The 22,752-nt window shown below is 51.1% G+C and overlaps 1 protein-coding gene across 2 annotated transcripts in view; it reads right to left on the bottom strand.

Annotated features, from left to right (window-relative positions):
* The window catches only part of MYO5B (myosin VB), a 338,248-nt gene that overhangs the window by 108,348 nt on the left and 207,148 nt on the right, over positions 1-22,752 (bottom strand). For both annotated transcript variants that reach the window (XM_040264474.1, XM_040264475.1), the window contains exons 7-10: positions 22,069-22,150; positions 14,644-14,751; positions 9,648-9,757; positions 3,864-4,129 (exon numbers count right to left, since the gene is read on the bottom strand). In XM_040264474.1, the coding sequence (XP_040120408.1) occupies positions 3,864-4,129; positions 9,648-9,757; positions 14,644-14,751; positions 22,069-22,150 (566 nt within the window). The remainder of the gene's footprint in view (positions 1-3,863; positions 4,130-9,647; positions 9,758-14,643; positions 14,752-22,068; positions 22,151-22,752) is intronic.

Here is a 22,752-nt window from a genome sequence, read left to right as displayed (position 1 = left end):
GTATAGTCCATAGGGTTGCAAAGAGTTGGACACGACTGAGTGACTTTCGCTTTCAGAGAGGGAGAGAACCCTTTATTCCTTTCCTCTTCATCAGTGGGGTTTAACGTATTCAGAATCCCACCCCCGCCCACCTCCGCCACTCTCTCCAGCTTCCACAAGCTCTCTTTTGCCCACAGTGACAAGGAGCCGTAAGAAAATAGGAAAGCATTAGGTCATCCCAAGGGCATCTTTTGCATCACGGTGTCCCCGTACTCGGGCTGAGACACCACGCGGGAGACGGCAGGAAACAGGGTCTCCTTCCTCTCCAGGGACTTGGGTGGGAAACTCAAAAATAAAAAATAAGAGTTTGGGGATGCCACGGAAGAATCCCTTCCTGTAGCCATACTGTTTGTAAATACAGCCTAGCGACAGGAAGGAGCTTGAGCGGGGAGGCAGGAGGTCGGGTGTGAGGCCCACTCTCAGGAAGCTGAGAGCACGGGCTCCGTGGGTTTCTCAGAGCGTGTCTTTTCTGAAGGCTTCTGAAAGACACCTCGCAGGTGTGTCAAGTCTAAAGGAAATAAAGCAGAAAGACGGCATGACTGGGAGAGGGAGAGGACTGCAAACAGCCCAGGGTCAATCTCAGACTTCCACCAAATGCTGCCATTTTCCCCCAGGTTAATAAATGATGTCACTGACCTGTTGGATCAAAACCAGTACCTCCAAGGGGGGGTTCAGGATGGGGGACACGTGTACACCCATGGCTGATTTGTATTGATGTATGGTGAAAGCCACTGCAATATTGTAAAGTAATTAGCCTCCAATTAAAACAAATAAATTAATTTAAAAAAAAAACCAATACCTCCAGATTTAAGTCACCTGCTTTGTTGCGGTGAAGTTTTTGGTTTTAATCTCCTAAGAGTTCGTCCCACACCCTCTGACCAGAAAAGAAAGCCCAAATTTATACAATGATTTCTCGGCAGACTAGAACTGCTGAGGAGCACGCATATGCAGCTTCAAGGCTGGCTGTAAGCGCTTTGGCAACCAATGGCCCAGTCAGACGGCGGCGAGTTAACCCTGAACCTACCTCGCCATCCTGAACTCTGCCCACAGCGTGTGGGGCCGACTGAGAGCTGGCGGAGGAACCGCGTATGGCATCTCTCTTCCCAGGAGGAGGTGAACCACTTTCTAAATATGACCGCTTTATGCCGAGGTTCAAAAAAGCAAGTTAGCTTCCGAGAAAGAACAAGGACTTTAAACAGAGAAAACAGCACAGCGTGCCTGGAAGGAAGAACCAGGGGAGGGAACGCCTGAGAGGGCTTGACTGGGGGCTCCTGCAGGGGGACCTGGTCTCGCTGGAAAGCTGCCACAAGTTCTCAGAGGAACCCAGGGCTACATGGAGATGAGGGCGACAGGTCAGAAGCCTGCCCCAGAAACGGGACACGGAGTCCTGTGGATCGCCATTCATCCACCGACAAGCGCCCCTTCAGACCACAGGCAAGTCTTCCCCGTCATCCACTTCTCCCCTCTGCACACTCACAGGGACTTAGAGAGAATGAACTCCATTAGAAAACCCAATAAACTCAATGGTCGGGAACTTCCCTAGCTGTCCAGTGGTTAGACTTCGCCTTCCAATGCAGGGGTTGCAGGTCTGACCCCTGGTCTGCGAGCTGAGATCCTACATACCCCACGGCCAAAAAACCCAAAAGGTAAAACAGAAGCAATATTGTAACAAATTCAATGAAGATTTCAAAATGGTCCACATTAAAAAAAAAAAATCTTAAAAAAATTAAACGGCAAATACGAACACACAATCCCAGCTTGCAAGGGCCTAGCTGACACCTCAGACTCAGCAGCACCAGGTGCCCAACTCAGAGAGTCACCCACCTGCCTTGTTAGTAAGCAAAGCCTCTCACTGGGGACCCCTTGGAAAGGGGGCGACTGTCTGTGTAAACTCAGGACTGCTGAGACAGTAGGCACCTCTCGCAGAAGCGAGGTGTGACAGTATTCAGTCTATCAGGAGCACTGCAGCCATAGGATTTCAGGCTACTAACAACAAGGAGTCTCCACGCTAATCTTCCCACGCTGAAAACTCAGGAAAAAAAACAGATTCTTGCCCAGGGAGATTAAGAGAACCGGGTCAGATGCGGCCGCCTGACTTTCTCTGGGTCTTACATCAGAAGGCAATGCGAAAGGGCAGTTTTCTGGAAACCCAATTACCTGAAAATGCTCATGGCAAGGGACGGTATGACAGAACTCGCCGCTGACAGCCCAGCAGCACGTTCCCAGGGCGCACGGGCTCTGCCCAGGGAAACCAGAAGGGCTGAACCAAAGCAGCAGCGGGGGGGAGCAGAGGGGAGGCGGGGTGTCCACAGCCACTCAGCGAGGGCCCTGCAGAGCCTCGAGCGGGAGCGCTGTCCTGGCTCCCCAGGCCATCCTGCCCTGTGCTCCTCCTCGCCTACGAGGTAGCTTTTTCCCTACCGTCCAGACCGAACTCCTCTTCCCCAAGTGGCTCCCCCAGCGCCCGTGTTCTCTTCTCTCTCTGAAAGACCCAGTTCAAGCCCCACCTTCCACAGGAAGCCCGTGCTAACTGTGCCAACAAGCGTGTGCTCTTCCGCCTCGACGCTCGCACAGCACCAAGTATGCAAGCCCTCACTTGGACCCTGCTGCAACGTCTTCTGTTTTCTCCTGTATTACTCTCATGCAGTGACTTAATTCTTTAGCAAGTCCTCAAGGCCTTTGCGATGCCAGAAATCGCGTGTCCTTCTTGCATTCCTGCCACGGTTTCACTGGAAGCCCCATGATGATCGCGAGCAGCAGAGATGGAACCGGGCAGCTACTCTCTCTGCTCAGGGAAGCAGCTGCTCCCAGAGGAGGTTCTCCTCTGCTACAGTCGGACACAGGGCAAGCGCCAGCCCCACTGGTCCACTACACGCTCGATTCTACAAGAACATCATGGCTTTTACAATGCCACACTGCTATGGGTCTGAATTCCTATTTGAAGACAGAAGCCATGACTCTTAGGATATAAAGAATCCAGGGGGATTTCATCTATCATTAGCTTCATGAGGGCAGGACATTGATCATAAGAGCAGCGCCAGTGAGGTTTAAACCCAGCATGCATCATTTTAAGCAATTCCAGAAGGACCTGGAATGAATTTCAGAGAGACTGTGGCTGAAAACACAGCTGGCTCTGTTAGTTTTGATCAATGGAAACTCAAGACCAGAGGGGCTGTGATCTGCAGAGGGTCATTCAGTGAGCTGGTGACGGCTCTGAGTCTAAAAGGCAGTATCCCAGTGCCTATTGAAGAACACTTTCCACGTGCCAGGTCGCCTCTCCCTGCAAGATACACTATGATAACAGTCATTTCCACCAGGCTAGAATTGTGAAATGAAGAGGACCTTGAGGAATGACTACCCACAGTATCAATCTATACAGCACTGGGCACGATTACAGTACTAGAACAATCACCCTGACTGATGATGTAGTGAGTGAGGGTGGACGACAGACTTAAATAAAACCTAACTGAAACACAAAACCTGAACGCACGTTCACAGAAACCTCCGCTCTGATACTGGGCTAGCCCCTGCCCTCTCTGAACCTCAGTTTCCCAGTAGGACAAAGGGGTGCCTGCAGGGTTTCTCAGTGGGGGAGCCACCGGTGTTTGACATGGTCTACTTTTCTGTGGGACTGTCCTCCATACTATCGGACACTAGCACCCTGGCCTCGGGCCAGCCACCCGGTCACTGTGACAGCCTGAAATGCCCTCTCCCCCGTATCACAATCCCCTGGTTGAGAACCCTCAAGAAGGTCTCCGAGGTCCCCGCCGGCTGGAAGATGCCGGCAGGAAGACACCAGTGATCGGCAGGAAGTGGCGCAGGCCTACCCGTAGATGTCCAGGACTCCAATGAAGGAGTGCTGCTTCAGGGAGGTGTGCAGGGCCTTGTTGACGTGCTCCACGATCCAGTGGAACAGCTGGGCGTAGATGTGCTTGGCCAGGGCGTCGCGCGCATTGACCACCTGCTGCAGGGACATGGTCTTGACGTAGGTCTCCGAGGTGGTGACCAGCTTGCGATGGCACAGCCAGTGCTCCATCTGGCTGTGCTCCACGCCCAGCAGGCGGCAGAAGTCGCTCAGGTGTTCATCCTCAGGCTGGAAGAGAGAAGGGTTCAGGCAGAGCGTGGAGGACAGACCACGCCCTCTCCCCTCTCGCCAGCTCTAGGCCCCCCAGAACCCCCTCTCATCCCCAGCCACTGCCCCCGCCGTCTCCTGCACTCTCACACCCCTGAGTGATCACCAGGGCCCAGAGAGTGTGGCTCAGACTGATAATACCCGCTGGTGTTAGTCACTCAGTCGTGTCCGACTCTTTGCGAGCCCGTGGACTGTAGCCCAGCAGACTCCCCCGTCCCTGGGATTCTCCAGGCAAGAATACTGGAGTGGGTTGCCATTTCCTGCTCCAGGGGATATTCCCAAGCCAGGGATCGAACCTGGTGCTCCCGCACCACAGGCGGACTCTACCCACTGAGCCACCAGGGAGCCCTAAGGACCCGCTAAGGACAAGTAATCACAGGGCTTTAAAAACACCTCTGCGTTTCCCTGTCCCCTCCTCCACTGCCAGCGGCTGCAGGGTAACAGGAGGAGAGGGTTTTCAAGGGAAGGGAGCAGAATGAGAACTGAGAGCTTAGGAATGGATAATCCACCAAGAGTAAGGGGCTAGAAGGCAGAATCACAGTGACTGTAACTTCCAGTTGCAGAGCAGTGCTCTGTCCACAGCCCAGGAGAGGGCCTCAGTTTCAAGCATTATCTCGAACTGACCCACCGCCCAGAGCAGCATGCTCAGCAACGAGCCCTGGGCTGACCCCCTACCCCAGTCCGCAATAGCGCACGGACACTGCCCTTGTCCTAAGTCGCCAAGCAGAGCTGCTTTCATCTTAACCTCAGACTTCGATTAAACTTATATGTGATACTAAACACATAGCCTCAAACTTATTTATATTCTTTCAGCACTTGCCACGTGGAAAAAAAGTGATTTTACTGGAAAGCTAGGACAAACGGCAAAAGTAAGGGACCAGTTTTGACCAGGGAAGAACACTTGGAATGCTATAACCTACATTCATGTTTACAGCTGGGAAAAACAGGAATGCCTCGCCGTACAGGTGAGAAGCTGAGTCCCAGAGAAGTGCAAGAACTCACCCAGGTAGCCAGCTGCACGTGATCCTGACCCTTACTTACCCAAAGTACCAAATCTTACCACCTGGCCCTAAGTCATTGATAACCAAGTCAGTCACCCAGAGTCTTATTTCACCCAAGTGTATGAGTCTCCTGGGTTACCCTTGTTGCCCATTCATGACTCCCCCCAGAAAACCTGCTTTTCCTCTCCAGGTTTTTGCTGTATTCATTCCCACATCTGACTCCCCCAGTGAAAGCTGATAACCCAGCCACGAGCCTGCTGGAGAGCTTCAGGACTCCAAGGTGGAAAGGCAATCCGGGAAGACCCTGAGCTACCTCCTAATGGCCCTGAATTGCTTGGGGGACTCGTTTTCTGATGAGGCTGCCATGGAGGATGTAAATGTGGGGCCTGTTCAGTGAAAATTAACACAGATAACTATACCACTTCCCCAGGCCATTTTTTCCCCTCCTACAGACACTTAAAATCCATCTACCCAAATACACACAATTACAAAACAATAAAATGTCAGAGTAGGAAAGAACTCTTCAAATCATGAAGGCCTGAGGTTTTCCAGAGTATGGCTTCTGGAGTATTAGTTACAAAGACCAGTAATTGGCTGTACCCAACAAGAGTGCAGGGGTGGGGAGAGTGACCATAAATTGAACATGGTGGGAGGGGCTTGTTAACATACCCTGTGACACACACACACACACACACACACTTAGAGAGAGGGAGGGGGTGGGGGAGAGAGAGAGAGAGAGAGATTTCACAGAGCATTTCCTGAACTTAATTGACAAAGACTCTTAACTTCCTAAGAAATTGCCTAGGGTTAAGGTTCTTAGGAAAATACTGAGGGATCATCATTTTAATCCAATCCCCTTTATTTTTCACATGAGAAAAAACAGGGTGAAATAGAAGCCCCCTGCCTGTGGTCCAGAGCTCCTAACCAGGCTCTGAGGGTGGGCAGAGAATCAGCTTGGGCTGGGGGCGTGGGAGGACTCTGCCTTTTCACTCACTCAGCTGGTGGGGCAGCTGTGGCCACTTCTGGCCAACAGCCTTCTAACCCTGCAGCTCTTCCCTACCCTGCCACCACCACCCACCCTCTCCTGCAAACAGAAAGCCCTGTGTGATAGCATTAAGTGCCTGGGGACAGCTTGGCAGGCAACAGATTCGGAGGTAGCAGGTGTCCAACTTGTTAATCTGACCTGTTACCAAGAAGTCCTTAACTGCTAGGCAAAGCACTGAGCTGGATTCCCTGACATGTAAACGGCCCACTAGCTGCAAACATGACCGCCCAAGGCCTGCCCGCAGCCTCTCTCCCCTCCCTGTCATCTCTCAAGTGAACACAGTACAGAAAGAACCATGAGTTCTAGAACTGTCCAATTGTCACCACGGGATGGGTTCTTATCTGCTGTGGTAGGGTGTGGCTTGGCCATAGATTACCCACTTCTGACCATTGCTTAAAGGTAATGACTGAAACTGATTTAATGCCATGCAATCACATTTAACCTTAATTAAATGACGCTAAACCCATCACCAATGGCCAGCATCACAGGCAGCAGATGAGTTTTGTGGGCCCCAATTGCCAAATTCAAGAAACAGATTGCCTCTGGTGTCCAAGTAATTGCATCCTGCTGCATCTCCAAGGTAACTGTGGCAGGCAGGGAACATATTTTCATGTTTTAATTACAAATAAAAACCACCGAGCAGAAGGCACAGTGCATCTGGACCCACAGCCTTTCCAGAAGGAGGTCCACCCTATGTACCCGAAGCATAAACCAGAATCGCTACCAACCATTTAGTGAAGCATTTCCCGGGCGCATGCGGTATGCCCAGCACTGTGCCAGGCACTGAGTGGGTGGACCTCAGGCTGGTGGAGGACCGCCCAGCCCCCAGGGACCGAGAAGCAAGGCTGGCGGTGGTCTAGGGGAGACAGCACTGGCCAGGCTCTGACTTGGCTTTGCCTTGAACTGTCATGATGACCTTAGAGAACGAGTTCCTCTCTCTGGGTCTTAGTTTCTCCAATCCCGTGAAGGAGAGTGATGTAACAACAAGGATGAGAACAGTCAAGGACTCAAGCCCTTGAGCCCTGTGCCAAGTGCCCCAACCTGCAACGAGGACACAGACTCAAAGGGGAGTCACTATCAGTAAACGGCAGAACCCGAGTTTGAACCCTGGCAGTCCTGACCCAAGACTTCTCTCTCCCAGTCAGTTCTTGACACAGCCTCTAACTGGAGAGCGAGACCCACCTAGACCACAGACCTGTGCTCGAATCCTCTGACTCCCATCACCTCTCAGGGAAGGGCCTCCTGCAGCACGTGGTGTCCAAGCCTCCAGCTGCCAGGCGTCCTCCCCCGTCCCTTCACCACCATCTGTGTCCTCTGTCCCCTCTCCAAGTGTGCCTGATACCCCTCCTTCACAGCCTTTGCACACATACTTGTGGGTGCCAGTGTGTGTCAGGGCTGGAGAACAGGAGACACAGTCCCTGAGCTTAGGGGGGAAGCAGGCATCGATGTGCTGCCGCCAGCGAACATTCATGTGCCTTCTCCCCTGAAGGGCCTTGCAAAGGCTGGTGTGGGAGATCCGCTAGATCACAGCAACACTTCACTTGCTAGCGGAGCCTTAGCTTTTGAGGGAGAGGGCCCCACCCCACCCCCGGGCACAGGTGCCCAGAGGCTCTCTGGCCCTGGTCCTCCCGCCTCGGCGTCAACACCGCCCAGGACCCCTCCACTGGCTCACTGCGCCCCCCGCTGAGCCGAGGGAGCCCCCGCCGCCAGCCATCTGCTTGGGGGGTGTCCACTGAGTCCTGGGCCCTGTGCTGGGTGCTGGCGCGACCACAGTCAGCAGAACAGTCCATGTTCTCATGGGCTTTGGAGTCTCACGAGGGGCAGGGACGCAGCAAATCAGCACATAATAAATATAAAAGTACACCACCCTGAGAGGGTCGGAGGAGAGGCAGGAATGCGGTAAGAGCGTACGATGGGGGAGTGGCCAGGCTGCGACCTTGAGAAGGAGGAGACCGGGGGCGGGCAGGTGGGGAGGCCGGGGACATCTGTCACTGGTCCTGCCTTTCTCCACCGACAGAGGAGCTCTCCAATGCCAGCCTTCTCAGACTCACCCATCCCCGGCACGAGGCAGAGAATGGGTGCCCTGAGGAACCAGGGGGCATTTACAGGGGTGGGGGGGCGGTAGAGAGGCACAGATGCTCTGTGCTCTAAACACTCAGGCCAGGGGGTGTCTGGCTTGTACTAGGGCCCATCCATCACTCCCCACATCAGCACGGCACCAGGTTCTTCTCCACTCACCACAGTCTGTCTCACAGCATCGGCACTGCCAACTGCACTGCCCTGTGGCACATGCATGCATACACACACAGGCACACCCACATCCACGTCTGGGGCCACCAAGCACGGCCTAGCTCCAGCGTTTCCTGGTTTCACATGGACTGCAGATCCCACGCTGAGGGTGCTGGCAGCCCTCCTGGGCTCCAAACACAAAGCTATTTTGTCTCTTTTAGGGAAGATGTATGGGGGTGGGACGGGTGATGAGCTCGGTCAAAGGCCAGCTACCATTCAGGTCTTCCTCTCCTTTGAGGCAGGGCCAGGTTTAGCTGAGTTATAAAACGCACAGCGGAAAAAGCATCAGCTTGGGAGTGGCGGTGACACTCGTGGCCACGTTCGTTGTCCACAGCATCGTCTTCTGCGTTTCCCCAGTTGTTTCAATTCTGTCTTTGATAGCAAGGATTGCACTTTGTACCTCCCAGGACTTGGCCACAGATGGACACGAAAGACCTAAAATAAGCAACTGCAGACTCACTCACAAGGGTCAGAAGACCAGCTCAGTCCAGCCTGACACCATCACACACCAGAGAGCACACAGCACGCTGTCTGTACCGCTTGTGACTGGCGGTGCTCCCCCATCCACCCATGCAGACATTCTTTTATCTCCCATAAAAAACAAGGTATTATACTACATTGGGCACCAGGGAAACAGTCATTAAGAGCATCTACAGAGCACTTCACAGTGTGCAACACAGTCTTCTAGATGTCTCAGTATTCTCCTTTGTACTGTCAAAATCCTGGCCACTGTTGTCTTCAATCCTGCCTACCCGATTAGACTGTAAGCTCCTTGGGGTCGGTCACCAGCATGGTGTCCAATACCCCTTCACGTCCCGGCAAGCACAGACCAGAAGTACTCAGGAGCTGAACACACTCTGTAGAATCTCATGGACTTGAGGATACTTGGGAAACCAAACCATCAAAAAGAATTTATTGAATAACCCCTAAATTCCCTGCCCTCAGCGACAGAACCTTGATGGCAGCTGATTTGAAAAGGATTTGTTCCTTTAAAAAATTATCAGCAGGGAAACAGAAACCGTTTACTCTTAAGAATAAATAACCTATGAATGTCCTCTAAGTGCAAAGACATCTCAGTTGTACAAAACTGGTGGGACAGAGTGGAGTGTGCACGTGTTATCTCCCGTGCTGGAGGGCAACTTACTGAGACTCTGCAGGATTCACCATCACGCTCGGCTTCAATCTCCACATTTCCAAGGTGCAGGATGGAAGCAATTATCTTAAAAATGCTTATCTGATGGGACTCTCTCACTCCTGGGGAAAAAAAAAAATGAATGACACTCAATATCCACGGTAGGATAGAAAGGATGTTTCACTTTCTTTTTAAGGACTTAGAAAAAATAATGTTGCATTTTCCTTTCCAGGCCAATGACTCCCTAAAATGATCCAGGATCCTCACCAAGTAATTACCTCTCACAATAACAGCTCAGAGGGCAAAGGGGCTCCTTGGACTACAAGAGAAATATCTTCATGGTGATTGTCCTGATCAAACCAGATGGGTCACAGGAGAGCAAAGGAGAGGCGGCAATCGTGCAGACCTGTTTTGGGCTTTATTTCAACCAAGTGCTTTACGGATATTTCTTATGAGTTTAATATGAATGGTCATTTATCTGAAGTCATTTTTCTCTCAATATAATATCCCACAAACATCTGTGGCACACATCTGAAATGCCAAAGGGGAAGGAGAGGAGAATTTCTCCTGGGGACACTGTTACAGGCTGGACAGCCAGCTGTCCCTTGGCTGTCCCCCTGGGGCTACTGTTTACAACACTATATGCTCCTTCAGTTAGAGACACATACACCTATACCGGAGCCACTGGCAGCAAATACCTACTGTCAATTTTGTTACTTATGCATGTAAGTTATCAAAGACATGGATAATGTCTTAACATTTATATTTAGCTTTAAGGTATTACTTCTTCTTTTAAAATATTTATTTATTTATCCATTTGGCTTCAATGGGTCTTCACTGTGGCATGTGGGATCTTTCCTTGTGGCATGCAAACTCTTAGTTGCGGAATGTGGGATCCAGTTCCTCAAATCCAGGGATCGAACTCCAGTCCCATACTTTGGAAGCTCAGAGTCAAACTCTCTGGACCACCAGGGAAGTCCCATCATTTCTTTCTGGATTACCTAATATTTCAGACTTAAAAAAGGCTTCAGACAATAGAGTCAACACCAGTCAACCTACCATTCAGTTTAAGAGATAATACAATTACCCCCAAATTCCTCCCCAGAGGCAGTTACTTATTTTTAAGACATTAATTCACTCAAGCTTAAAAAAGTCAGTGACACCTATATAAATGGCAGTCAAGACGTGTCAGACAAGGATCAAAGCTTTACTCAGGTAATCAATAAAGTGGACAACCCAAACATAAACTAGACAAATTAACTCTAGATGTTAGTAATCTTGGGCTTCCCAGTGGATCCGACGATAAAGAATTTACCTGCAATGTAGGAGAACCTAGGTTTGATCCCTGGGTTGGGAAGATCCCCTGGAGGAGGAAATGGCAACCCATTCTAGTATTCTTGCCTGGAGAATCCCCATGAACAGAGGAACCTGGTGGGCTACAGCCCATGGGGTCACAAAGAGTCAGATATGACTGAGCAACTCACACACACTGTCTAAACTTCACAGGGTGAGGGATTTACTTTTTAATTTTTATTACTCAATATCTTCAAAACATACAAATTTTAAAAATTACAATGAATTCCTGTTCTTGTTTCATTATATCCCCAGTGCCCGGCACACAACAGGTGCTCAGGAACATGGGTAGTAGGATGATGATACTGATACTTGTTACACAGGGAGCAAGGGCTTACAAATGTCTACAGAAACGTATGCATCATTCCAACATCTGGTTTTATTTAAGCTAACAAACCAGAACAACAGCCAGAGGGTGAACATTTAGGCACATGCCCTGGTTCAGTGTAACTATGACTGGCAAAAGGAAGACAGGTTAAAGCCAGAGGCTGAAACCCAGGACAAGACAGGAGGTGAATGGTTACATACCTGTTTAGGGGTTAAAGCGCCAGGCTTGCAATCGGAGCTCAGAGGACTCTGCAGTAAGTCCCACAGAAGAACAAGGGAAGTGGGTGCTAAGCCCGTCACTTTCCTCTCCCCTTCACTTATTCTTAGGAACCAATGATGTGTCAGCTTCCCAAGCCCTAACCACCCTGTCATGGTATGAATTTAAGTGGTAGATATTGAATGCCTGTTGAATCCTAACAGTAGTTAGGATTTCTGCACTGTACTGATCAGACAGTCCCTTCTTAACACAGGATTCTCTGAATATGCTGCACCTCTTTCTGGGGAGCAACAAAACAAATCAAAAATAATCAAACACTAAAACCGAAAGAGTAAAATACGGGTTGGTCGCCTGTGGCTCGTGGCCCACCGCTGGTTTTTCTAGATAAAGTTTTACTAGAATACTGTCAGCTCCTGCTTTTACATTTTGCCTATGGCTACTTTTACACTACGATGGCTGAGTAGTTGCTACAAAATCATGTGGCCCAGAAGGCCCAAAATATTTACTATCATGTCCTTTAAGAAAAACTTTGCCAAACTCCGGGATTTAAAAGATGGGACAGGGCTTATTGAAGAGTAGGGAATAGCGGCTTATTAAAGTAATTAATTTTACAAATTCCATGTGCTTTGGCAATCCAAGTACCGAGTCTCCTTAGGGCCTTGGAGGGCACAACCTTCATCAGCTCACGCCCACCACCCACACAGGGGCCCTTCTCCCTTCTGTACAGAATGCTATCCTGCTCGGTGTCGAGTCTCCTCTAAACCTGCTCCCCAGCTCTGGGGGATAAAACAGCTGCATGATGCTGGGGAAACTCAGGGGTGCCTGTCCTCAATTTGGTATCTCTCAGCTTCAAAGCTGCCCTTCTCTGCCCTGCTTGGTCACACTGGACCTAGACCCTGTGAACACTTCCTCTCGGCCTGCGGGTGGCATATGACCCTTGGCCAGTAGAGGGCGCTGCGGGGACTCGGCCAGGCGAGAGCAGCTTTCCCTTTCCTGGGTCTGGTCTGGGTGTGAGAGTTGGACTATAAAGAAAGCTGAGCGCAGAATTGATGCTTTTGGACTGTGGTGTTGGAGAAGACTCTTGAGAGTCCCTTGGACTGCAAGGAGATCCAACCAGTCCATCCTAAAGGAGAACAGTCCTGGGTGTTCATTGGAAGGACTGATGTTGAAGCTGAAACTCCAGTACTTTGGCCACCTGACGGAAGAGCTGACTCATTGGCAAAGACCCTGATGCTGGGAAAGATTGAGGGCAGGAGGAGAAGGGACAACAGAGGATGAGATGGTTGGATGGCATCACCGCCTCAATGGACGTGGGTTTGGGTGGACTCCGGGAGTTGGTGATGGACAGGGAGGCGTTGGACACGACTGAACGACTGGACTGGAACTGGTCCCTCGGGTCATCAGCACTCATCCTGGCAGCCTGGGCACCTCTCAGCTGAGAAACCAGCTGTGTCCGCAGGCCAGGCCCCCCCATTAGAAGCTGCTTCTGAGAAGTTCTGGCTCTACCACACCCTGAGGTGTACTGCAGTCTGCTTATACAGACGGGCTGGCTCACACCCTGCGGTAGCTTCCTTCACCACCGGAGGGCTTCCTGACCTTGGGGCAGCTGCATCCCCTACAAGAGTTGGAAATCTCAGCCTGGTGTGGGTGCGGGGCTCTCCTCTTCACTAGCTCCTGCACGGAATTTCCTCCTCACCCTCAAGATGGTTCTTTTACACCCACTACTTCCAGGCCCCTGAAATCCTCTTATTTAATAGCTAGTTATCTACTACTGCTCTTGCTAACAATTACACTAATTTTTCTCTGTTGGGATAACTAGTGTGGTTTCTGTCTCATGGGTACAAAAGGCAAACCACATATATCCACCAGTTATCCAGAGAAGGGGACAGCACTCAGACTTCAGCACAGGAAGTCCTGCTTTTCTCCCCACGTGGCGATCAGGGTGAGCCCTGTTCAGCCATGTTTTATTTGGACCTTGGATGAAATGTCCCTGATTCCCAAAGTAAAAGTGCGAAGTGTTAGTCGCTCTCAACTCCATGGACTGTGGCCCGCCAGGCTCCTCTGTCCATGGGATTCTCCAGGCAAGAATACTGGAGTGGGTTGACATTCCCTTCTCCAGGGGATCTTCCCAACCCAGGGATTGAACCTGGGTCTCTTGCATTGCAGGCAGATTCTGATCCCCAAAGAACCTAAGAAATACTGCTCTAGGTTGATCAAACCTCTCAGAGGCCAAATGTTCATCAGGGAAGGGCTGGGGAAAGCACCAGGGCCCCCTGAGCCCCTCTGTGGATTTCAGGCTAACTTCCCAAGCTTCCCCTTTGTTGGCTGCAGGTCCCAGGAATTTACCACTTCAACTTCCCAGTTAAGCATGGATTGCCTACCACCCTGGGGCTCTTCTCCCCCAGAACTGGCCAGAGAAGGGCCCACTTTTCTCTAGCTCTACTGCTGACTCAATGGACATGAGTTTGAGCAAACTCCGTGAGTTGGTGATGGACAGGGAGGCCTGGCCTGCGGCAATCCATGGGGTTGCAAAGAGTCGGACACGACTGAGTGACTGAACTGAACTGCCCTTCAGGACCGAGAAGAACAGAGAGAAATTCTTGTTTTATGGATTCCACTGCTAAGCTCGAGATGGAAACAGCATTAACAGACATAACACTGCCTGAATCACAGAGCTGCCAGATCTTTACGCTCCATTTCCAACTTGGATCCCACAATGGTGGTAGGTAAGTAGTTTCAGCCCCGAGGGCATGTTGTTTCTGCTAGAGCACACTGCTTCAAACCCAGACCACAGCACAAAAAAGATATGTCTCCTCTTGGTTTGTGTCCGTGCCCTGAGGGAGTGAAGGGGCGGGGGTCCATGGTGGTCCATGGTTGATCCGAGAGATCAACACTCAAATCCTATTGTTAAGAAAGGGCATCAGAGCTCCACACCATCAGCTTGGGAGCCTGCGAGTTGGGGTAGAATAAAAATAAGAAGATATTCACCAGGAGCCAGAGGGCTTCCCCACCAGCTTATTAAGCTTGGTAAGCCAAGCAGGACATTGCTGAGCTTTCTTCTCCATGAAATCAACCCTCTGGTCCCTTCTCCCCCATCCCCAAGCTCCTTACCAACGAGCGTGAAGGCTTGTCGAGTCTTCTCAAAGTCCTCAGCATCATCCACACCCTCGATGACCGTGTTTCCTCCCTGTGACGTGTAGAAGAAGTCCTCAGCACAGGCTGCAGTGGGAAAGGAAGTGAGGGGTCAGGCACAGGTGGGATGCTGCTTCCCAGGTTCACCGCAGAGCACGCCCCCCAGGATGCCTAGCCCCTGGGCAAGTTGTCCTAGGCCAGAGTTTATTCCCAGGAAGACGTGGAACCCTTTCAAATTTCATCTTTTTTTTTTTTTTAAATTGTGGTAAGAGTTACATAAAACATACTATTTTAACCATTTTAACTACAGAGTTCAGGGCTTCCCTCATAGCTCAGTTGGTAAAGAATCTGCTTGCAATGCAGGAGACATGGGTTTGATCCCTGGGTTGGGAAGATCCCCTGGAGAAGGGAAAGGCTACCCACTCCAGTATTCTGGCCTAGAAAATTCCATGGACCGTACAGTCCATGGGGTCGCAAAGAGTTGGACACAACTGAGCGACCTTCACTTTCACTTTCTTTCAACTACAGGGTTCAGTAGCATTGCGTAGATTCACACTGCTGTGCAATCTTGCCATCACCCACCTCCCGAATTTTTCACCTTCCTAAACCGAAACTCTGTCCCCATTAGACACTAAGTCCCCTTCCCCATCCTGACCCCACCCGCACCCCTGGGCATCTACCAATGTACTTTTGACTCTATGAGTTTGACTATTCTAGGTGCCTCGTATAAGTGGAGCCAAACAGGGTTTCAAATATCATCTTTATTGACCAGGGCAAATGGGACAGAAGACTGAGGATCAAAAGACAGAAAACTACATTTCAGTGGAAAACCTGTTGCTTGTGTTAAACGGATACGTGAAAAAAACATGAGAAAATAAAAGGGCTGGTTCAATGACAGTAGAATTCAATTACAGTAGAGTTCAATTACAGTAGACTTATCTTTAAAAGGCTCTGAGAAGCATGGTAGAAAAAAAAGGTACTCCCACCCTAGAAGCAGACCTCCGTGACCATCCGTAATCTCTGACAGCTTCATTTAACACATGAAGGGCAGTGACGTGCCCAGGGGGACACAGCCTTTTTTGTTTTAAACGTTAGGGCACTGTGAGCTATTTAAGCATGTGTGCAAACCCAGGTTGAGGCTCAGTGCTTGCCCTCAACCCTCAGTTTAATTCCTCTTCCGTCAGGCCTCTGCTCACCACCTGGGGACGGGGAGTGAGCAGGCACCCAGGTCTGTCATCGAGACAGAGGGGCCCTCAGGGGAGCACATGGAGCAGTGAGCTGGGCAGCATCTGCACCCCAGGGCTCAGAAGCCGGCGTTTCAGGCAACAGTTGTAGCCAATCAACATTACCCTCAAAAGTCACTTACACTTTCCACAAACTAGCACCTCTGTGGGGCTCCACCCCTGTCCAGGGCTTGGATTTGATAAGATGCCAACACTGGACACTGGCTGTTTTCCTTCCTTCCCTGCAAATGCCAGCTCAAAGATCTTCTCTTGACCTGGGCATGCATGGTTGATGGCACATTAGCTACACGTGTTTCAGCACAGCTTCCCGGCAACTCCCGGTGACCCCCTTCAATACCTGTCCTTCTGACTTGATCTCCGAAGAATTTCTTCACTCTCTTTCCTTCCTCCCTCCTGACCACCACTGTCCCAGGCCTGACCTTCAGCTCCTGTTGTCTGGGAACTGTTGCAAAAGGTCCCCTGGCTTCTGCTCCTGTCCTTCAAAACCCTCCTCCAAATCGCCGGAAACTGATCACACCATTCCCTGCTGAACGCCCCTGGAGACCACTGCCCTCAAGGCAAAGGTCAAGCTCCTGAGAAGGGCCTCCTGGACCTTTGATTAAGTGGCTTCCTCCAAACACTCCAGACCCATGGCTCTTCGTTCCTTCGCCACCTCTGCATCCCAGATCCAACAGCTTCCTCACTGTCACTCCTCGGGCTCCACTCGTTCAGGCCCTGCCAACCTCCCCTGCCAGATTTCTCCACTCCCCACCTCCGATCCTATGCTCCAGTGAGCACTGCACTCTGCCAATTCCTCCCACCGGCCCAGTCCACGCTATCAGGCCCAGCAAGGAAGCAGCAGAACTCAGCCCCAAACCCTAGTCTCACACACAACCAGCAAGGAACACTGTACACAGGAATAAACAGCATAATAGCAGCACGTTTAATGAGGGCGGGCTTCCTGGAGGAGTCATTTCAGCACCCCCCTGATGATTGCAGGCACCTGAGCTGGGAGATGAAGGACTTCAGCCTCGAGCTCACTCACGGCCACAGCAAAAGCCCATTTTGATGAAGCAAGTGACATTAGGTCTTTGTGGAAGATGGCAAATTTAGATCTTTCGTTATCACCCTGGAAGCTCTGACACAGAGTACTGTAACAGCTTCAGAGATTTAATAAAACACCAATTCTATGCCCCCTTCACATTTATCTTTCAAAACACCTCGTTTGATGATTTTTACAGTGTCCATATGAGGATGACTGAATATAGTCATCCCTGTAGAGGAGAGTGAAAAAGTTGGCTTAAAGCTCAACATTCAGAAAACAAAGATCATGGCATCCGGTCCCATCACTTCATGGGAAATAGATGGGGAAACAGTGGAAACAGTGTCAGACTTTATTTTTGGGGGCTCCAAAATCACTGCAGATGGTGACTGCAGCCATGAAATTAAAAGACACTTACTCCTTGGAAGAAAAGTTATGACCAACCTAGATAGCATATTGAAAAGCAGAGACATTACTTTGCCGACTAAGGTCCGTCTAGTCAAGGCTATGGTTTTTCTTGTGGTCATGTATGGATGTGAGAGTTGGACTGTGAAGAAGGCTGAGCGCCGAAGAATTGATGCTTTTGAACTGTGGTGTTGGAGAAGACTCTTGAGAGTCCCTTGAACTGCAAGGAGATCCAACCAGTCCCTTCTGAAGGAGATCAGCCCTGGGATTTCTTTGGAAGGAATGATGCTAAAGCTGAAACTCCAGTACTTTGGCCACCTCATGCGAAGAGTTGACTCATTGGAAAAGACTCTGATGCTGGGAGGGATTGGGGGCAGGAGAAGAAGGGGACGACCGAGGATGAGATGGCTGGATGGCATCACTGACTCGATGAACATGAGTCTGAGTGAACTCCGGGAGTTGGTGATGGACAGGGAGGCTTGGCATGCTGCGATTCATGGGGTCGCAAAGAGTCAGACACGACTGAGTGACTGAACTGAACTATGTACCCATAGAGGGTTGGTTCCAGGACCCCCCACAGATACCAGAATCTACAGATGCTGAAGTCTCTTATATAAAATAGAGCTTCCCCAGTGGCTCAGACAGAAAAGGATCCGCAGTGCAGGAGGCCCAGGTTTGCTCCCTGGGTCGGGAAGATCCCCTGGACAAGGGAATGGCAAAACACTCCAGTATTCTTGCCTGAGGAATCCCCTGGACAGAGGAGCCTGGCAGGCTACAGTCCATGGGGTCACAAAGAGTCGGACACAACTGAGCAACTTATGTAAGATGCTGTAGTACAATCAGCCATCTACAACTGTGGGTCGAATTTCAGTTCGCTGAATCCACGGAAGTAGAAACCGTAGATATGGAGGGCCAAATGTATATTTACTCCCATTTTCCAGACAGGCAAACTGAGTGCCATAGGGTTTTTAGGGGCAGGCTCACCCAGGGTTTGGCCAGGCCTGGCAGCCCATTCCTTGATCACCCTGCTAAGGAGATGGTTATCTATGACATCCCATTGCTTAGCCATAGATACAACCTAACTCGTTATCAAAAGTATCAGCTGATGTACTAGAGTTGTCTGCGACTCCAAGAAGAACACTAAACTGTCATCCTGGAGGGAAGGAGGCATTTTCAGAATCAAACACCTGTCTTTGTCAGCAGCCAGGGCCCCGCTGTCTCACATTCTAAGTCAGACAGACCACTCCACCCTTCTGGGCTTTGAGTTCCCAAACTCACAGGCCCTGCAGGGTAACTTCCCCCAACTGAGGTTCATCACTGCAAGGGTACCCTGGCCAATCACAGCATCCTCTACTACAATCAAAATAACTGTCTTCCTTCCCTCTGCTTTAAGGCTACAATCACCTCTGTTAACATCACACCCCAGACTCTCTTCATAAGAGACATCCCAACAGGTTGCAGTCCCTATTTACTTAGCCTTCCTGCATCTCAGCTCTACGTTTAGGCCCAGGAAGCCAATTATCCCATCCCAGAGAGGGCTCTCTTGTCCTCCAGTCAGGTCTCTCTCTTTACTTAGAATTTCCAAGGAGACAAACACCATGGAATCCCCTATTAACTGGTTCACTGGATCAAACCAGTGTACAAAGGGGTCGTGAAGCCAGCAATGAGAGCAATGGACCATCAAGACCACAGCCCAGGGCTTGTACTTCACCTGGGGAGGCTGTACTCCAACTTGTGCAAGGCAAGAGAGGGTGCTTATAAAACTGTATCAGTATAGCCATGGAAATAAAAGAAGAAAGGATTTGTTCCTGACTGTGTGACAGGAATGTGAGTCCACTATACTTCTTTTAACCAGCATTTATGCATATTCTAAGGCTTCTCAGGTGGCACTAGAGATAAAGAACCCGCCTGCCAATTCAGGCAATATAACAGACCTGGGTTTGATCCCTGGGTTGGGAAGATCCCCTGGAGGAGGGCATGGCAACCCACTCCAGTATTCTTGCCTGGAGAATCCTATGGACAGAGGAGCCTGGTGAGCTAAAGTCCATAGGGTCGCAGAGTCAGACACGACTGAAGTTACTTAGCAGGCACGCATGCATTCATTCTCTAATACATTATTGTTTTTTTTTTTAATCTCACACTGAGGTCATTTTAATACAACAGACCACCAACAACAGGGCAAAGGAAAGTGTGGCTGGCTGTCTGCACATCTGTTAGCTACTCTGTCCCCAGACAAATGCACAGAACTCCTGCAGGGCCAAGGGGTCTTACAGGGATCTCTGCATTTGAACAACAGTTTACGTGAAGAAAAGGGGGAGGAAGGCGAGGCATGTCTGAATATCCACTAGAAGCCACCGGCTCGTCCTCCTTTTATTTGACGTTTCCATCCACTCAACCAGGGTTATCAGTGGAACTGAAAATGTCAAGCTTCAGGGCTCACAGCCAATCTACCCACAAGGCAGAAGACAGCCTCGCGCCTGAGCACGAGAGCTTATCAAAGGCTCTTCACGTCACTCCAAGATGCTCCTGGAGGGCACAGGCAGGTAAGAAAGCAAGAAACTAATCCAACTGGGTAGTTTTTCAACTCTCCAGCCAGGGGCTAAGGAGCTTGCACCTTGCTGAAACACGGAGTAAAGAAAAGTTATTTCTCACCTCAATGCTCTCCTGTAAGTGGGGGAAAAAAAAACCCCGATGATTTCTTTCCTATTAAAGTTACATTTGGAATAAAATGGTCCAAATGCAGCCAGATGGGTCTTGCCAGTACTCATTCATTTTCTATAAAATTAGCCCTAGAAAAAAGTCTTCATCCCCCGCAGGTTGGCTCTGAGAGGTCCCGCAGAGCCCGTGGGAAGGAGTGGGGGAGGATGGTGTCGGCCTTTACATGGCCTGCCTTTCTGGTCCCTGTGACTGCGAGCCAACATCAGAGCCCCAGGCAGCCAGCTCACGGCAGAACCCATCAAACAAGGCTGGTAGCGTTCACTCCTTCTCCAAGGAGTTTACGACCACTGGGGAGAATCAAACCTGCAAGCACTACGCAGCTCGAGCAGGGCACAAAACCAGTGTCAAGCGTCATCCAAGGCTTCCTCCTTTGGGGTCCAACTTAGACCGACTGTCCCTGAGCAGCTGTGACCCACTCCTTAGCACACCCTTCTCACTCTGTATGGTAAGCGAAGCAAGGGCAGGACCCACCATGTCTGGTTCAACAGTACAGCCCCAGGGTCAAACTTGCCTGCATAGAGTTCAGTGAATGAAGGAACTGGTGCTAAAGCGCTCGACACAGGCACTGACTGCTACCAGCATCCACTCTGCTTGGCTACCAGCCAAGCAGAGCAGAGAGCAAAGAGGGCAGACCCAGGCTTGACCTACCTGCTGTATTCTACCTCCTGGGAGCCTCGGCTGGAGCGGCCAGAGGTGGATCTGGCCCTGGGCCCTTATGGTGGCAAGGATTTGGCTCTGGGACTGCCAAGCCTCAGAAGTCTAGGTCTCTAACCATTGTACAACAGGCAGCTAGCCCCTGTCTAGACATCCAGCTCTGTACCCCATCTGCTAGTCCTGAACCTACCCACACCTCCCAAAACTCAGATGACAGGCCAGGCGAGGCAAGCTGTGTGGCCTGAGGCTTGCCCTCAGCACACAAACCCATCAGGAGTTGGCCTGGAGGACTCAGCAGCAGGAGTCAGTCAACACTTAGAGCTAAGGCCCCGCATATAGGTTGGAGAGGGCTCCAGGCCCAAGGAGAGGGGCTGCATGGGTGTGGCATCGAGAACTAAAGCCTGCTCGCCCTTCTTGCCTTGGCTGGCTCTCAGCTCCACTCAGGGCTTCCCTGGTGGCTCAGATGGTAAACAGTTTGCCTGCAGTGTGGGAGACCTGGGTTCGAGTCCTGGGTCAGGAAGATCCCCCGGAGGAGGGTATGGCAACCCACTCCCGTATTCTGGCCTGGAGAATCCCATGGACAGAGGAGCCTGGTGGGCCACAGTCCATGGGGTTACAGAGTTGGACACGACTGAGCAACAAACGGGTTCTCTTTCTCAGCTCTGCTAGGTTCACATCAAGGCCCCTCAGCAAACAGCAGCAGCAGAAATGCAGGGTGAGGGGGACCCACCGGAAAGCTGTCCTCCTATCTGAGGGCAGCAGCAAGGCTCCTGCCGGCTCCTCCGGGATGGCTGCTCCATCTCGGCCCGAGCGCTGCGGGGCGGGTGTGCACAAGCTGTCTGCCTGCGGGGAGGACCCTGCGCTGTGGTCTGGCTGGGGCTCAGGGTGCAGGGAAACTCCTCTCAGCACCCCATCTCACCTTCCACAGGGAGGCCAGGGATTTTCCAACGTGCCTCTGGAGCCATCCCTGTCTTACCTCTGCTTTAGCCTCACCCCTTTCTTTCTCTTGGTCTCAATCCTCAAATGTGACTTAGAGTGGCTGAGCCACACTTAAGTGGCATGCGTTACCTAAATCTCTACATCCTCGTGGTGGGGACACGTTCTCAGGGTGTCTCGAGTGAAACATACTTTCCAAAATAATAATGAATGTTAATTTGTTGAGGCTATGTGCAACACTGAGCCACCCCGGCCTCTTTTCCTCTTGTTCTCTGGGGGCATGAAACTCACAGAGGTCTGGGGCTGGGCCCCCCAAGAGGCAGAGCTGAGAACCCCAGGATAGAGGACCCTGAGTGAAGCCCCCAGAAGCACCCCCTGCTGCCGCAGCACCCAGCCTCCCAGAACGGGCAGCACCCCTTCACTTACTTAGTGCCAGCTCCTTAAATTCCGGAAGACTGGCAGCCGCACAGAGTTGGTAAAAGATGTGGTAATTCCTCTCGTCGTCTGCCTGGAGGAGAAAACACAGTTGCTCAATGTGAGGGGCAGGGACCCCAAGAGTGTCCCCTGCCCTGTTTGAACTCCAGGGTGCTCTGGGGGACAGAGGTCAAGACCTTTCCTTCACGCCTCTGCCACCTTCAACTCCTACCTCCGGAGTCTGCATTCACTGTTACGGGGCCCTTCTGCCAACCAGAAGATGTTTACCTCTGGACTTAAGCAAAACCAAGCATGGTCTCTCTTCCTCCCTCACAGAGCATCCCTGCAGTTTCCCCTGGGACAGCCCCATGGGTCGGCGCTGGCTCAGGCCACCGTGCTGCTTAGCTCACGCTGGGAAGACTGTCACTTCCCTGGTGCGGGCTCCTTCTCGCCCCTGGGAGGCTTGGCACTAAGAGAAGCTCTGCCCCTGCAATCATCAGGCTGGGACGGCGAGGGGAAAGGTCCATGATGAGACAGGACTTACAGTGGAGATCAGGGCCAGACCTGCCTTACACAGGGGACAGGGGTTTCAGGAAGCCTGAGTGCAGATGTCAAGGAAGAGGAAAAAAACCCATGAGGAGTCTAGCCATAGCCACAGTCAGAGCACGTCTCACCCATACCCAGCCCAGCAGGCCG

This window comes from Oryx dammah, unplaced genomic scaffold (assembly GCF_014754425.2).
Source record: "Oryx dammah isolate SB20612 unplaced genomic scaffold, SCBI_Odam_1.1 HiC_scaffold_22, whole genome shotgun sequence".
Lineage (NCBI taxonomy): Eukaryota > Metazoa > Chordata > Mammalia > Artiodactyla > Bovidae > Oryx > Oryx dammah.
Note: the sequence above shows the minus strand (reverse complement) of the source record. Positions and strands in the feature narration are given on the sequence as shown.